General features: G+C 40.0%; 1 protein-coding gene and 1 pseudogene across 1 annotated transcript; both read left to right on the top strand.

The window, feature by feature from the left end:
- Window positions 1-463: 463 nt before the first annotated feature.
- On the top strand, window positions 464-13,309 carry LOC136751802 (cilia- and flagella-associated protein 91-like). Its single transcript, XM_066707575.1, has 10 exons — window positions 464-552; window positions 3,500-3,633; window positions 4,810-4,987; window positions 5,870-6,003; window positions 6,644-6,714; window positions 8,247-8,468; window positions 8,999-9,138; window positions 9,510-9,600; window positions 11,656-11,802; window positions 12,843-13,309. Exons 3-7 carry the CDS (start codon window positions 4,830-4,832, stop codon window positions 9,086-9,088), a joined length of 675 nt encoding a protein of 224 aa, XP_066563672.1. The 5' UTR covers window positions 464-552; window positions 3,500-3,633; window positions 4,810-4,829; the 3' UTR covers window positions 9,089-9,138; window positions 9,510-9,600; window positions 11,656-11,802; window positions 12,843-13,309.
- The window catches only part of LOC136751857 (radial spoke head 1 homolog), a 29,883-nt pseudogene continuing 22,913 nt past the window's right edge, over window positions 10,785-17,754 (top strand).

Here is a 17,754-nt window from a genome sequence, read left to right as displayed (position 1 = left end):
AAAACTAGGCTGACTTTGACTGGGCTACATATTTACCCTATGAAGAGAATGACTGCAGTGCGCTGACCTCTAGTGGCACTTCACCCACATTGCACACAGCCCAATTATACACGCTCAATTGGAGTTTACCAGGAAGTTATGCTTACTAAACGTTACATTTTCTTTGTTTCGAATTCAAGCATGAATAAAAATCATTATAATTTTATCTTGCCATCTCGTTACTGGTATATGTATTACTGTCGACTCCGTCACCTAGTTATAACAATTATAGGCTGAATACAAATATAAATGTTGTGCAGACAGTGTGTCACCGTTTTCTATCGTTATCCGATATTACTATTAATAAAACGGTCTAAATGTTGTGGAGGATTTACAGTCGACACATATAATGCATTATATCCGTACTGGTAGCCTCAGTTGCAAACAGCAACGTTGACATTAACGTACACTATGACGTAATAAGTCCAGCTCAATTAAAGGCGCAGTTTACACACAACACACTCATTCCAAGAGGACTCTGAGACGAACGGATTACTCTTCTACTGAACAATGGTAGGTCGGGAATATTTTTATATTACATTTTTGTTTTTGACTTGTCATTGTTTAGACATGTTGCAAATTCCTTATTTAAAACCTAGCTTTGAGTAAAACCAATCGAAAGATATAAGCGATCGACATATCCTGAAGTGAAGGTACATACCCAGCAGGCACTCGACGTAATGTCGAGGTATTTCGTGGTTGAAATCTAATTTCAACGTGGGCCGAAAACAATACTGTTGTTACCAAACATTTTCTTTTCCCATAACATTAATATTAGTGGTATGTAGATACATGCAGTGACCTCCCTCCTGAATCCCGAAGTAGTGTGATGGTTGTAAGAATGTACCAAATTATAAAATGTCCTTTTACACACAGAACAGAGTCATGTCAATGTTCAGAGAGGCTTTGCAGCAACTAGCGAGATACACGCGTCCTCATTGTAGGCTTGTATTCCCACCAGTGTGACGGAATCCTTAAACTAGCAGAGCAGACGGTGATGGGCTCTGTGGGCTTCAGCAATGTGCCTGGTCTTGGAAATACTAAGTTTGTTATATTTAAACTTAACAATGTTTTATCTTGTGCTTTGTATGAACCACTGGACTTCAACATTGTCTTAGATAAACATACAGTTCCATTTGACTAAATGATGCAGTTGTTATAAAAATATATAATATAGTGTACACAATATTTAGTATCTCTAACATAAATATCCAATATGAAAAGGAAGTACCTATGATTTAAAACTGATCAAAATCATTTTTTTTGTATAATTATTTTTACAAATATGTCATCATATATGGTGCATTAATGTGAAAACGTATATATATAAAATTATTAAACCATTCTTGCTATATATATATACACCGATCACCCATAACATTATGACCACTGACAGGTGAAGTGAATAACACTGATAATCTCGTTATCGTGGCACCTGTCAGTGGGTGGGATATATTAGGCAGCAAGTGAACATTTTGTCCTCAAAGTTGATGTGTTAGAAGCAGGAAAAATGGGCAAGCGTAAGGATCTGAGCGACTCTGACAAGGGCCAAATTGTGATGGCTAGACGACTGGGTCAGAGCGTCTCCAAAACTGCAGCTCTTGTGCGGTGTTCCCGGTCTGCAGTGGTCAGTACCTATCAAAAGTGGTCCAAGGAAGGAAAAGCGGTGAACCGGCAACAGGGTCATGGGCGGCCAAGGCTCACTGATGCACATGGGGAGCGAAGGCTGGCCCGTGTGGTCCGATCCAACAGACGAGCTACTGTAGCTCAAATTGCTGGAAAAGTGAATGCTGGTTCTGATAGAAAGGTGTCAGAACACACAGTGCATCGCAGTTTGTTGCGTATGGGGCTGCGTAGCCGCAGACCAGTCAGGGTGCCCATGCTGACCCCTGTCCACTGCCGAAAGCGCCTACAATGGGCACGTGAGCATCAGAACTGGACCACGGAGCAATGGAAGAAGGTGGCCTGGCATGATGAATCACGAGTTCAAGGTGTTGACTTGGCCTCCAAATTCCCCAGATGTCAATCCAATCGAGCATCTGTGGGATATGTTGGACAAACAAGTCCGATCCATGGAGGCCCCACCTCGCAACTTACAGGACTTAAAGGATCTGCTGCTGACGTCTTGGTGCCAGATACCACAGCACACCTTCAGAGGTCTAGTGGAGTCCATGCCTCGACGTGTCAGGGCTGTTTTGGCGGCAAAAGGGGGACCTACACAATATTAGGCAGGTGGTCATAATGTTATGGCTGATTGGTGTATATATATATTTACACACAATGTTGTATATTATTAAGATATATTTCTTCCATATGGGATGTCCCTGTGCTTAACTGTTATCGAAATACTCTTGATGCCGTCCTGCACAAACAAAACATGTAGTGATTTGCTTAAGCTGTTTTAAATCATTGTATCACAGCTCTTTCTATCTGAATCCCAGGTATACAATCTGTTTGACAATATAATTGGTTACTGCAATTACTGCCATGCAGTGACCATGTCACTTTGAGAACAAGCAGCAGTACTGAACTGATATTTTAAAATGTTGCATTTTGAAAGTAATGCATACAACAGCTCTTATCTACCAAAAATACTTGTCTCTGCATTTACAATGTTCTCACCTCTGGAACAACATAATGATTTTAGCAGTTGTATCTTTTATGTAATTACTTGTATGGAAAACCTAAGGCCTTCGTTTTAAATTAAGGTTAAGTGTAACAACCTCTAAACTCTCATTCGGTGTTGATTGCCTTTGACAAGGCTACCGTCCAGTAAGGAAATGTGCTTGTAATAATACAACTGTCTTGTACCCCTAGACCCCTCGAGTTACCCCTAGACCATTCCTGCATAATAAGCCTACATTGTATAGTATAATGATAATAGTGTGGAACATAAAGATGTGTATCTATGTACCGGTGCTTCCATTTTTAGTTGCTTTCTCTCAATTAAACCAGTAAAGAACAAGCGAAGTGATCTGTGCGGTCCATGCATGATAGTTATTATAGTAACTGTTGATCAAGTCGACATGGTTTGTATGGAAAACAGACCGTGTATTAAAGTTGCAGGATTTCATAATCTGAGTGACACTAAAGTGCCCACCTGATGTTGTTTTTTCAATTCCAAAATAAGTCCTATTCTTCATTTTGTGAGTTTTTAGTAGATTCACAGCACAATGCTAAATCAACGTTGGTCATTCAACTGTATAGTCATTGAACCGTATAGCCTAGTTTCTGTATTCCTTAACAGTCTTTTCCATATCTAGTGATTGTGTTGACTGTAGGGTACGCATCTTTTTTCTTTTATCAGGTAGGCTATGCGTTTGACTTGATATGCGTAATCTGTACTTCTACAGCAAATTTGTAATTGAAAAGAAACTCACTGTAATTGTGCATTTCAGTACAATTGCTCCCATGTCTGGTGTAGTCGCCCTGAATTGCTATGCCTTTATTTGTTCTGTAGGGATGATCAATTCACAATCTCTGAAGGTGCTGCTGGGAGACCTTCCACACCTTTAACACCAAACAGACAAACAGACTACAAGGACAGCAAGGCTGAGACTGCCCCCTACACCGATCAACATGCAACTCGCCCTGGTAAGTACTGTATGTTACAGTTGCTACAGGAACCTAGCTACTGCAAAATTCGAAAGGTTTTCTGCTTTGGTTCATCAGCAAAGTGGGAAAGGACTATTGAATTATCGCCATCAAGAGGCAAGAGGTGTTTGAGTGATTCCTAGTGCATGTAAAACTATGTTAATTTTTCCCATTACAAAGCTTGCAAAGCCCAAGATGAAATCTTGAAAGAGTTTGAGATGGAATAAAAAGGTGCTCACGATGCACTATGAATGTGCTTTCGATATTTATCTTTAAGATCCTCAAGATTTTTTAATTTTTTTTTAATCTTACCAAATGTTTTTGTTAAAGTATATTCTTGCCTTCCCTGACCTGTCTTTTCCAAGAAAGATCAATATGTATTCTGTGACAGTTTCTATCTGCAGAAATAAATTTCACTCACTACTGCAGATAAGAAGGCAAACTAGTAACTGTATTAGAAATTATGAGAGAAATTGCAATACATTAGCCGACACTCTTCCTCTGTGCTGTCTGAAGAGACAGACCGCAACTGTCCCTTTTCCGAGTAAAAAATATGTTTAAAAATAAAAGTAAATGTTTTGAGGGAAGACAGGACTGGGAGAAGCCCCAGAATCCTACATTTTCTAATTGCTCATCCATGAGCCTGGCTAGTGAAGTCATGAAAAGTCATGACATGATGCAATGAAAATCTGAAGAATAGGCCGAGTGATTTACTCAATTCATAGTAATACACCAGATGGCATACTTAAATGTCAAATTTAAGTTAGGAATACTCTGAATATCATGAGAGAGCTTCATGTGTTGCCATGAAACTTTTCAGCTTTTGCAGTTAATTTTGTATGTGTGTGGTTTGATACAGTTTTTTATGTGAGATTATGCTAAGTAAATGGGATGTTGATGGCAGAAATCTTGTGAAACCCAAGGACAGTTTTAACTGTGTGTGTGGCATTTGAAAGCAATTTTCAACGTGAGAAAGTGTTCGGCCATGCTCATGAAGACGACTAGGCATTTTTCTCAACCGCTTCAGAGGTGAAGGTGTTTGGGAAAAGGTGAGATGGATTGGGCATTGGCGCATAGGACAGAGCACGAGCATAAACATGTTTGAAGAACATTGAAAATGCATGCAAACCCAAGTCATGATGTTGTGAATCTCACTTTGTTTCTGTTGTTCTGCAGGCCAGGATCTACTAGATGGCATGTCAGAGGTGGAGTTGGTAGAGAGAGTACAGGCAAAGCGAGCCAGGGCGGCCACCCAGCTGCCACTGGACAATCTTTCCCAGCTGGACAAAAGAATGATAACGATGAATGAAATGGAAAGGAAGGAGTGGGTGTTTCGAGAAGGAGAGATCGACAAGTAAGAGTAGCCCACAGAATCAGTCACTGTTTTTAAAGATTTTACTGCAACAGGAAGTAGAGGTCACAAGTCACAGGGACTTTTAAGGAAATCCACCCATTTTAGCAAAGGCTAACATTGCATGCAATAGTTTTTCTTATTAACAGTTTCTATTAGAAATTGGGGTCATGGGTCATTTCTAGGGCTCATTTACAAACTACCATGAAATAGTGGCAAATTAACCAAGGCTCTGAGTTGTGTGTCTTTCAAAATAGTGCAACTACACACACACACACACACACACACACACTCCTTAAATTTAGCTACCTGATGTATTATACATTTTCTAAATTTTCTATTTCACAAGTCTGAATAAAAATGGTTAGGTACGCCTAGCACAATTGTCAAAATAGTGCAAAGGCTAAGTATAGTGTGTGTGCGAAACAGCCACGCGTATTGAGAGTGCGGGGGGGCTGGGGAGGGGGACGATCGCATATTGCCAGGGGAGCTTGCAGATCGGGGGGGGTGGAGCATGTGCGCTTGTGCTTTAAAGTTTTTATTTTTTCCGTTCACGCATTATGTTTGGTCAGGTGGCACCGTATTCTGGCTGCTTAATGTTTGCAGTAAATCTTGCTCTCCCGAAGTGTTCCATTCATCTAATTGAAAGAATGCAGGTTCCTCTTTGCTTGTTATGTAGGCCTACATCATTCTGACTATTCGAAAATGCAGTCTTCTTTCAAATCTTTATTTAAAGATTTAAAAAGAAAATGAGCAATTAAGAATAAGGATAATTGAATGCTTTCCCACAAACCACCATCCCAGTTATCGAGCGGTGGTGCTGTGCAGTAGTGTAGTATCAGTGCTTGTTTTTTAAGGGGCTGTGTGGTTTGTCGCACTGCTTAGGCTACGGGAGTCGAAGTTGCATGTCCTCATGATGATCCTGGAGCGTTGCGAGGAGAAGCAGCGACAGGCTAATGTGCAGAAGCTCAGCGACCGCTTAAGCCAGCTGAAGAACATGCACAATGACAACAACACAGGTGAATGCACTTCCATATCATGATACTCACTGAGTCACGAGAGCTGCATATTCAGAACGTAACCTTGTGAAAAGCACTCTTCTCGATACTTGAGAAGGTAAGGGCTTCCACTGCTGCAGAAAAAATCAAATTGCCTTTGTGCTGGTCTGGTGAAATGCCATAGCAGAGCTTATTTCATCTAACAATACTTAAAAAACATTAGCATGATGACTTGGTCAACAACATAATCAATTGTGGTGATTTGTGAAAATAATTTCACTCCATTCATATAGTATGGGGCTGGTTTGGGGGATTTTATGACAGGCATTTTGAAAATGGCGAGTACATTGAGTTGGCAGAATGATAAGAAGACAATTATGAATTGTGTTAGTTTATAAAGCAGGTGCACTTCTGAATCAGGAGTCTTTTTAATTTCTTCTAAAAATATATGATGTTAGTAAAGAATTTGCTGAGTAAAAACGGGAAAACTCAACCAATATAAAAGACGCCTGAAAGGCTACAGTTGCATGATAACAGTAACAGTAATCACTGCTCTGCTTACTATGGTCATTAACAATCTTGAAGGCAGTCTGCAGTCTCCAGTTCAATATACAACTGTTCATTGCTTTTGCGGTAAGCTCTGTTTCATTCACTCCTAAAGGCTTGCTCGAGCTGGAGGCATCTCTGCCAGATTGTGACGCTCACCAACCCGTAAAGGCTCCAAAACACCAGGTACAACGAATGGTAGCACATGAAACATATGTTCAAGCTTTCAAAATACAAATGTTCTACAAATTATATTTGTGAATCAGCTGCCAAGGTGTCTCCTTTGGACAAACTGTTTTCTAAAAGGTTTGTTTTCTAAAAATACTGGCTTCAGAGGATTTGATCAACCATTTTAGGAACTAGAGATCATGCAGCTGCATTTTCTTCAGCTGCAGGGCAGAGCAAGCTGACCTTAATTAGCAGGATATTAATGATGTGAAGTTCACGGAGCTACACAAACACATGCAGAAACTAGTCATGTGATATTTTGATTTGAGCCTTTAAAATGTAAACCACAGGAGACATGTTTGTTTGCCATTTAGTCTTGTAAAAATACGTTTTGCCCATTACATTGTACTTACTTATCAATGACAGCTTTTCAGAAGGTGTTGAACATGAATAAACCCTTAGTAAAACTGAAACTGAAAAGGTTATGACAGCAAGGAAACATGGTCACTTCATGGATTGTATAAAGTAGGAAAGAGGAAATCGTCACATTTGTCAGCAATCATAGTAACAATTCTGTTCTTAGTCACTGAAAGAGGACAAAATGCAAGGGCTTCTTCTCCTCACTCTTTCTATTCTGTACAAGATGGAGAAGCCAGTCCCTCGACCCCCCGCTCCAGTTGTGGAAGACCCCCCTAAAATAAAGTGTCTTGTTACTAACCCTTCAGAAGTTAGTGCCAGGAGGCTGAAACAAATAGGTCAGCATGACCCATACAAAAATATCTATACCTCTTCTAAATTAACTCCTGCTGCACACCAAATCAACAAAAGCAAAATGTTTTGCTGTTTTACTTGTAATATCATGTATAGACATTTGTATGTACCCTGCCAAGTAGCTTTCTTATTTATCTGTATTAAAAACTAATGGAAAAACAAGTGAGAGGTTTGTTTTTCACCTAGATTACCTGCTTCCTCATTCATACTGAAAGCATTGTAGGCTGTGGGACTCTTTCCTGTGAAAGTTTGTGCCAGTTTTTATACCAAACTGAAGTTGCCTCAATATGTTTTTCAATGGCTTGTGTGTTGTTGTGGTTTGATTGCTTTTTTTCCATATTGAAAGTGAATATTGTTTATTCCTATATCTGGTTGTTTTAAAAAAAATGGGGTACAATTTAAAAAATGGGGTACAAGAGTACATTCCTGGTTGCATACACAAAGAAATCATGAATACATCATTGTTATTATTATTTATGTTATTGTTATTAATGAGTAAGCCCCCTGTCTGTGCCACCAAGACGGTATTTTACTGAATTGTCCAGTATTTTTATGTAATTTGACCCCCTGTCCGTTTGTTGTCCCTGTCAATATGCAACCAAATCTATTGGATACACTGTGTTATTAGAAATGTGTTCCAATCAGAGCGCTATTTTCACAGATCTGCACAATTCTTTATGTAGGTGATGGATATAATGCTAAATTGAAGCAAAAGTCAGGAGAAGCAGGTGACTGTTTAATTGAAATGTTTTGTGATTTATTTTTGTGATTTGTGCTAGGTTTCCAAATTGGAAGGCTGCAAGGCCGGTACTGCTGTAGGTATCCTGGGAAGCATGTTGAGCTACATTTCCAAGGAGCTGGTCCGTCTGCAAGAAGAACGGCGCATTCATGCCTTCGCCATCCTGTCGGAGAGAGACTGGCGCATCAGGGAGGCAGAGGAGAGCGGGCAGAGACAAGTGAAGGAGTGGTGTCAGCGGGAGGAGGACGAAATCTTCAAACAGGTCTCTGCAAAGTTTCTGCTCAGGTTTTCTACATTTGAGCAGAAACCAAAGAACTTGCTTTTCCACCTGTTTACATGCATGGTGCTATTTTTTTTATTCTTACTACTTTGCATGGCGTGACAGAGAATTTTCCAAAACCCTTTCCAATGAGGGGGGTGGCCTCGTTCTCATGGGCAGGCTGTCATTCCCTCAGCCAAGCAGGTTAAAATAAATTCCATTACTTCAATCAATGGCTTTTTCCACCTACTTCTATAGAGGGATGTCTGACCTAGTGAATCGACCAGTGCCATGAAATGTGATGTAGTGGATTAATGTCCAAATGGACACTGATGGGGGGGGGGCAGAATTCCCTCTGACATGCGTGTTATTGGCCAACAGGTTTGATAATGTCGACATCAACTACCTTATCATTAATAAATTAATCTTTGTCATCTACTTCCACTTTTGGGCAGTCATGAAGTGGACTTAAAAACTTTATAGAAAACACACCATGGAGATAACACAACATGTGTGCTTTGCTTTTGTCCCAGGTTGTGCAGGTGCATGAGGAAACTGTTGTTTCGTACCTGGAAGATATTCTGGGCACAGTGGAGAAAACGGCAGATGAACAAGCCATATAAGAAGTCCACAAGCTCGCTGAAGACAACATTGCTTACTCCATTGAGGAAACGTACGTATTACATGCTGTCTGGTTTGCATATCCTGATGGTGATTTTGTTCAAATTTGATGTTGCAAGATGCATATGCATAACTACATTCTGAAATGCATCAACTTGACCAAAGGTTCAGCAAAGCACAGAAAGTGCAATATTATCTGAATAAGGCCTTTTTGAGTAGGGCCTTCCAGTTTCATTTATGTATTAAATTTTACAGATCAGAATTCTATTAATGTATTACCTTTTATACCCTCCCCAATTTGAAATTGAAGTTAGCAGCCGAATATATGCCTGCACGTGAGTTTACCCTTCAAATCACTACTGTTTCACAGAGATTTATTTGTGGTGGAAGGTGAATGTATAAAGAGTTTCCATTTTTTTCCAGCTGAAACTCAGCTGCAGTCCTAAGAAATCATTGCAGAGTTGGTCTATGGTTTCCTCATCCCAGAGGTTCAGAAACTCACAGTGAAAGACAGGTGAGTAATAGACAACAAAGAAGAGCAGCTACTCTTGGTTGTATGATGAAACAGTGATTTTAATTAAGGATTTGAGAAGCAACTCAATATGGAAAAAAGGTGTACTTGATCATCAGCCTTTACCAGTCCAAAGCACACACTCTGGCTTTGGCCTATCAGTATCATCAGGGGCTGTTTGTACTAACAGGATCAGAAAATAGGATCGGATCTAGGCTCACTGGATCCGGATCATTAAAAGAGCGTTTTACTTTACGAAGCAGATCAATATCAGATTCTGCTGATCTGATTTTTTTTGATCTGATTATTAAGCAGAGCGTGTGGTAGCAATCATAAACCTTTCAGAAAACTATACTGTGCTATTGCTGATGAGTTTATTCATTAAGTAAGCTTAGTTGTTCACTACGTTTCCCAATGCATGTTAATGTCAGTGTGCTTATCGTTGCTACTGGATCTGACATGATCATTTGTAGTCCGTCATCCAAAAAGTTGTCCATCAAGGACAGGGCGCATTGGATCCGTTAAAACCGCACCGTACACGTTTCCAGTTTCTTGCACTGGTGTGCGTTTCTTTAACTCCTCAACTACAAAAATAATATAATCATAATAATTAGCCAATAATCAATTGTATTTATAAAGTACTTGTCAGTAAAAACAGACAAGATCAAACAGGCAACACAGCAGTAGCAACTCAAGAGTACGTAAAAAAAAATTTGCAACTAAGAGAGGTAAGCTTTAAGAAATGTCACTTTGATACAAAATTTCAGAGCAGCTGTGATTTGCATGTATTTTCAAATGGAGAGTCAATGACTTTGTGCATCAAAGAGATGAATGCAGAGCCACATATAAATGTTTTGGACCGGGGTCAGAGTTTGTGTGTGAGATGCCCTATGGTGTAGAGAGTGCAGTTGTGTACAGGCTGTCCCACTGGCCAAGTTTCAAGATTTCAAGCACAACACAGCACACCAGGGGGATAGTCTGAGTGATAATCCATGGGTCGTGGCACAGAACCAACCTCTGTCACTGGCTGGCTGCACACTTAAGCTCCTTTAGTTTCTCTTCTATATTTTAAACTAGGGAACACGTAAGCAGCTCTTTATTAGACTGGTGGTAAAGAAATAAAACTCAACCATTTGTTATAATACACCACCACCACCCACCCCCAATGGTGACTTTCTCTGCCTGTAATGCACAAAGATTGTGTACGTTTTGTGGACAGGATTTCATCCTAATAAAAAAAAACTTTACTTCTAATAACAATATGAGAAGCTTGGCCAATGTTTAAACACAGCTGGGTGGTATCAGATTAACTAACTTTGATTCTGTACTTCAGCCATTATGATCATTGAACATTAGCTCATTAGAGTCCCTTCTAAGGATTCCCTGTGGCTTCCTTTAGGTTTCAGGACACTAATGTGTCATAGATTGCATAGATTGTGGTGTTAACTGACATGACTGCAGTCCTGACCTAAATCCTCTAATCTAGTCACCCGGATTGACTAGATACGATTATTTATTTAGCATCATTAGATATCTGATGAAGAGAGCATCGCTGACACAGAAACATATTTCCCAAATATATAACAGTACATGTGTTGCATAGGAGTCATAGGCTGGTATTAAATGCTGATGTTAGATCATGGCTAAGGGTCAGAACATTCACACATTCACATTGTATTGTCAACAGAAAAACTGAATCCAAACCTTATCTGGCATATCAGCTTCACACAGTGACAGTTGTCAGCACTGATCCCAGCAGAGTTGACTGTTTCTTAAATTACTTTATTGTATTTTATGTCCTGTTTTTGCATTAATAATAATAATAATATTACCTTTTTAGTTCCATCATTAGTATTACTAATGTTTATGTTTATACTCTTAGGTTTTAGTGCTCTTAATGTGAGAAACACTGTGGCAATTTGTTGTATAGGGTGCTATACTAAATAAAAATGCAATTGAATGGAGATCAAGCCGTGGTGTAGTGTCCACACACTATTCATGCCTGGCTTAGCAAGAACCTTCTTGAACCTTCTGTCTTGTGGTGTGTGTGCTCTGCAGATGTTTGAAGGCAAGGAGAAGCGACTGGAGCTCATTCAGGAGTTGCGTACCACCCACGCCCTGCTGAAGGAGGGGCAGCTACTGAAGAGAGCAGACAAACGGGTCGCACTGGCTCTGCCGCGCCAAGGAGCCTGGCGCAACCACCAGGTACGAGATCACAGTCAGACAACCGCTCTGAAAGATGTGAAGAGGTGATCAGTGACCTATACCACACTTCCTTCCTTCTGTCTGACTGAGATTTGCCCATTGGATTTTAAAATGCAAAAGAAAAATGTGTAACCTCAAAGATGAGAGGTTGGAAACCTGAACACCAGGTGTTTGAAACAGCTTAAGTTACTGCCAGTTCCCTCTCAGTTTCCCCCTTAACCTCTTCTTCAGATTAAGAGTGTTGTCGCTTAGAGGAGCCTAACATTTTTAAGTCCATACCTTAGATAAGGGAAAGGAAAAGGAAACCCATGCTTAATGCCTTAATGTAGTATTCACCGGGTTTTCCAAGGAGTAGCACCAACTCAAGGCAGGTCGAACTAAACACAGTTTTATTAATATGCAGTGCGATACAAACAGAGGATGAAGACCAATCAGACTGCACTCCCTCCTTCCCCTATTAACCCCTTATTAGGGACAGTGACACAATACAGTATTTATACCTTCATACAGAGTCCGGTTCCAATCTCATCTGGGGCTTGGAATCCAATCCCCTTACATACAGAATAGGGACCAGCATGTGAAGTTAGGCATTAACCTGGAGAAAAATCTGTTTTTGTCAAGTGGAAAGCATTTGGCAATATCTTATTAGGAAGAGCTGCCATGACAGGGTCCTGGCTTTTCCCAGACGTTCACTTGAATGATCTTTTCTATAAATTCATCTTGGAGATAAGGAAATCAGTCAGATTTGAACAGAGAGAAAAACACATCAAGGAAACATACAGTGAGGATAATGGAAATTATGGGTTTGGAGTCAGGGAAATACTAAGGTGCCTCTTAAATAAATCTCTTCTATAGCATTCACCATGAATTAAAATGGCTGTCTAAAAAAAATCCCCCAAAACACCACTGCACTCCATAAGAATGGAATGATTTTAACAAATTTGCACAGTTCTTATGAGGGTGACAGATATAGTGCTAAATAGAAGCAAATAAAGCCATGTCAGGAAAAGCAGGTGATTTCTTTGTGTGATTTTTGCCAGGTTTCCACAGCGGAGAGCTACCAGGCTGGTATTGCTGGAGGTGTCCTGGGAGACATGTTCAGCTACCTTTCCAAGGAGCTTGTCCGTCTGCAGAGAGATACCGCCGCATCATGGAGGCAGAGCAGAGCGGAGTATACTGAGACGTAGTTACTGTCTTCTGAGACGCTATTCGCTATCTTCTGAGACGCTACGCACGTGCTATCTTCTGAGACGCTACACACGCGCTATCTTTTGAGACGCTATTCGCTATCTAGTGAGATGCTACGCACGCGCTATCTTCTGAGACGCTACGCACACTATCTACTGAGATGACATTCACTATCTTCTGAGACACACGCGCTATCTACTGAGACACTACGCGCTATCTACACCATTTTTAAGATATCGCGTGAGGTGTATCAGGGCTGATATGTATTTATTTAAAACTCCATTTGAATTATTGTCTGGCAATATGTCTGTCTCCCACAATGGGTTTATGGATAATTAAAATATTGTTGCGCTATATGAGAAAATCAATAACAGTTAAGGGGGTGTAGTCCAATGCAATAGAAAATGTAATCATATTCCACTAGAACCCCAGAACCCCATTTTGGACAAAATACAACTGCCACATCTGCAACATTTGAATTTAAAATGAAAAACAGTTGGATTAAAATGTTTACGGCGGGTCTAAAGGCTTAATGCGGAAAATGTTTCACGTTGCTTAATGTACTTTAACATAACCATTCATTTTCAGGATTTGTACGTTTACAGTTAGGCACTTCCTAATGCTACCAATAAAATATGGAGACTTTCTAGATAGGACATAATACAACAGTATTATTTGTATAGCTTGTATAGTTTTAAGTGCAGTCAGCCACCTTAAGCATTTTCTATGGGGTGCCGAACAGGCCATAATACGTTGGATTGCGGGCACACTATATTGGTTCAGAACGTCGCATTAATACTATATTGGTTTGTGTGTGTACTATATCAGATTATGTGCATAATGTATCAGTTTCAGGGAACGCCGTTTGTGTCATACATACTTTCATGCACAAAAGCGCTTTTGTTCACACGATACACATTTTGTCACACGGAATGACCTTTTTGGACACGCAACAGACATTGTGTCACAGGGAATGACAATTCTGTGCGCACAATCCACATTGTCCCACCATTTCATGCACATTTCGCACAACAAAATACTTTTATGCTTAGCAATTTTGTAGACGAAAAGTAACATGTACTGTGGCTTCCATGGACAGAATGATCACCCGAGTATGCGTTATGTCCATGAAAATGATGTAAGGAAAAATACATTTTGTGCACAACATTTTTGCATAAGAAAGTTGCATTTCATTTTGTGAACGAAATAAAAACCCTCTTTAATTATTTCGTCCACCAAATTAATTACAGATACTGTTCATTTGGGGGCAGGAAATGTTTATTGCGTGCACAAAAGTGCTTTGATGAATGAAATGATGTATGATGCAAACGGTGGCCCCTGTGTCAACCATGGACAAGGTGTGATCCATATTTAAAAAGTAATCTGTAATGTGTTGCACAGATGACATGGATAAGTCATTCAGTAATGTGTTGCTTGAGGACAAAGCCTGCACTGCTGCTACCACCTTGATTTCCTTTGTCCGTCTAGTCCTGCCTTCCCCAGTGGAGTTATGTGAACAACCAATATAGTACACACACAAACCAATATAGTATTCACACAAACTAATATAGTATTCAAGCAAAATTGTGATCCAATATAGTATGTATGCAATCTGATGTATTATGGCCTGTTTGGCCCCCCATAGTTTTCCATATTAATTGCAATTTACACTTAACTAGCCTAATGCTTTACATGATACTTATGCTTTTAATATATCTTAAAACACCCAGTCTTTTGTCATGGGTGTCTGTCTTGTCATTTATAATGTTTGGACGTAAACAGGTTGGTTTTTAGTTCGGTAAGCCACGATATGCTCCTCAACATTTACAATACAATTGATCATACGCAGGGCTTAATTTTGTTATTACACTGATCAGCCATAACATTATGACCACTGACAGGTGAAGTGAATAACACTGATAATTATTGTTATCATGGCACCTGTCAGTGGGTGGGATATATTAGGCAGCAAGTGAACATTTTGTCCTCAAAGTTGATGTGTTAGAAGCAGGAAAAATGGGCAAGTGTAAGGATCTGAGCGACTTTGACAAGGGCCAAATTGTGATGGCTAGACGACTGGGTCAGAGCATCTCCAAAACTGCAGCTCTTGTGGGGTGTTCCTGGTCTGCAGTGGTTAGTACCTATCAAAAGTGGTCCAAGGAAGGAAAAACGGTGAACCGGCGACAGGGTCATGGGCGGCCAAGGCTCATTGATGCACATGGGGAGCTAAGGCTGGCCCGTGTGGTCCGATCCAAAAGACAAGCTACTGTAGCTCAAATTGCTGAAAAAGTTAATGCTGGTTCTGATAGAACGGTGTCAGAACACACAGTCCATCGCAGTTTGTGTATGGGGCTGCGTAGCCAGCATCTGTGGGATGTGCTGGACAAACAAGTCCGATCCATGGAGGCCCCACCTCACAACTTACAGGACTTAAAGGATCTGCTGCTAACGTCTTGGTGCCAGATTGGTGCACACCCTCAGAGGTCTAGTGGAGTCCATGCCCCTACCTTCACAATATTAGGCAGGTGGTCATAATGTTATGGCTGATCGGTGTATATTGCTAATATTAGTAAAAAGTCTCCATATTTCATTGGTAGCATTAAGAAATGCCTAACTGTAAATGCACAAACCCTGTAAATGAATGGTTATGTTAATGTACATTAAGCAACATGAAACATTTTCTGCATTAAGCGTTTAGACCCACCTGTAAACATTTTAATCCAACTGTTTAATCCATTTTAAATTCAAAGGTGTTTTATGAAGGAGCCCCACATGTTGCAGATGTGCCAGAAATCTCTGGGGTTCTAGTGGAACAAGATTACATTCTCTGTTGAATTGGACTACACCCCCCCCCCCTCTTAACTGTTATTGGTTTTCCCATATAGTGTAAAATTATTGTAATTATCTATAATCCCTTTGCGGGAGACAGCTGTTTTCTTCCAAAAGAGCTCATTCTAGTGAGACATATTGCCAGACAATAGTTCAATTGATTTTTTTAAATAAATAAAAATCGTCCTTCTTTACACTTACCGCTGTATCTTAAAAATGGCATTTGTGTGAGCTAATGGGTGTGGATCTGACCAGGCATGTGACTGACCAATCTCACTGTATACGGAAGTATCTCAGTATAGTGTGTGAACGAAAATCTCCCTGTATATGGAAGTATCTCACTGTATTTGTCTCAGAATATAGTGTGTGAGTCTCAGTTTATAGTGTATGTATATAATGTATGTACCATGGGGTGAATTATGTCCTGTGATGGAGCAAGGTCAATGCCTTTGTTTTCAACATTGACTCTGAGTGCTATGTGAACTCCATTAAAAATTATTTCCTTTATTAAATGCATGACATTGTAGTGGGAGAATTTACTTGTATTATTTTCTTTATATTCTCGATATATTATTAATGGTTTCATGTTGCTAATTCAGTTTGGTCTATAAAGCAATAATTAGTTTGTATTTACGCTGTTCTGGGGGATACTTGAATTATTAGTTCTTAATGTATTTCTGTCTGAGAGTTTACATCAATCAAGCATTGTCTTTCATGATTTCATTCAGCTAGGATATTCAATCAGCTAAAACAGTATAAAGATTATATGTTTTGGGGATCAGGTATTTGGTTAAGGACACAAAACAATGTCTCAGATAAACGTCTGCTGCCTGAAGAATGCTGACCAGCACCAATCAACTCATCAAACACTTCAACAACAGTAACAAACTTAGGCCTGTGTTAATTATTATGTATGTGGTAATTCTGTTTTGTACAGCTGTAGTTTAATGAGATGAGTAATCGCTTCTAATAGATAAGACTATAACCTATCTGAAGATGCAAAAAGGCTTCTCCAACTCACATCCTTAGTGAGAGGATCTAGGGGTTGACCTGTATATATGTTTTCTGTAATAAACTTGTTACTTCTTGATCGGTGTATCCTGGGATTTACTAAAACCACTACAGCATCACACAGGATGTTAAAGGGGAAAAAAATACTCACTGTTTGGTTGGTTTGTTTGAAGATGTGGGTGGCCATATATTGTTTGAGGGTCTTATGCTATTTACTGACCATACTATTCTTAAGATGTTTTCTTTGTTTGACAAGTACATTTGTATTTGGCATTGGATTTAAATTGTTGTTTCTGATAACACATTCAAAATCATACATATGTTTTCTGTGTTCCCTTATATTTGGGAAATGGTTTGATTTGGGGAAGGGTTTGACTGGTTTGACTAAAAATTGTAACTGTACAGTTTTTCAATTAAGCGGTGGCAGAGTATGATGTAGAGGTCTGGCTGGGGAGACACTGTGAGATCCTATCTGAGAGTAGCCGACTCATGGACTTGTTTGGACTGGTTCTCAGCTATGGCAGGTACACCTGCAGGTGGATGTGGCCTCCATCGATGAGGTACACCACCTGCCGAGTACTGTAGTGTTAGGAGTGAATACAGGGCTGGTCTTTTACAATGACATGCCCAAGCTGTGCAGAAACTGCAGGGCCCTGGGCCACTTAGCCGCAGCTTGCACTGTAGTCAAAGGCAAGAACTGCAGTGATGACCATGGGACCAGGTCCTGCAAGCAGAATAGAACCTGCAATCTTTGTAGCAGAGGAGGGCATGTATTTAGAAACTGAAGAGACCCTGGGGTTTTTAAACCCCATCAAGTAAAGATGTGTTTTTATTCAGGGTTCGAATTACGGGACCCCCCGAAAGAGGCAAAAATAGAAGGGTGGGGGGGTTGAGGTGCAGTCTGTTTCTCATAAAATGCGGTCC

This window comes from Amia ocellicauda, chromosome 6 (assembly GCF_036373705.1).
Source record: "Amia ocellicauda isolate fAmiCal2 chromosome 6, fAmiCal2.hap1, whole genome shotgun sequence".
Classification (NCBI taxonomy): Eukaryota; Metazoa; Chordata; class Actinopteri; order Amiiformes; family Amiidae; genus Amia; species Amia ocellicauda.
This window is presented reverse-complemented; position numbering and strand designations above follow the sequence as displayed.

Bases quoted from the DNA above. Each gene is read 5' to 3' on its own strand.
- LOC136751802 (XM_066707575.1), top strand. From the start codon at position 4,830: ATGTCAGAGGTGGAGTTGGTAGAGAGAGTACAGGCAAAGCGAGCCAGG. The intron at 6,715-8,246 runs GTACAACGAATG...GATTTGTGCTAG, and splicing joins TAAAGGCTCCAAAACACCAG to GTTTCCAAATTGGAAGGCTG. The intron at 8,469-8,998 runs GTCTCTGCAAAG...CTTTTGTCCCAG, and splicing joins AGGACGAAATCTTCAAACAG to GTTGTGCAGGTGCATGAGGA.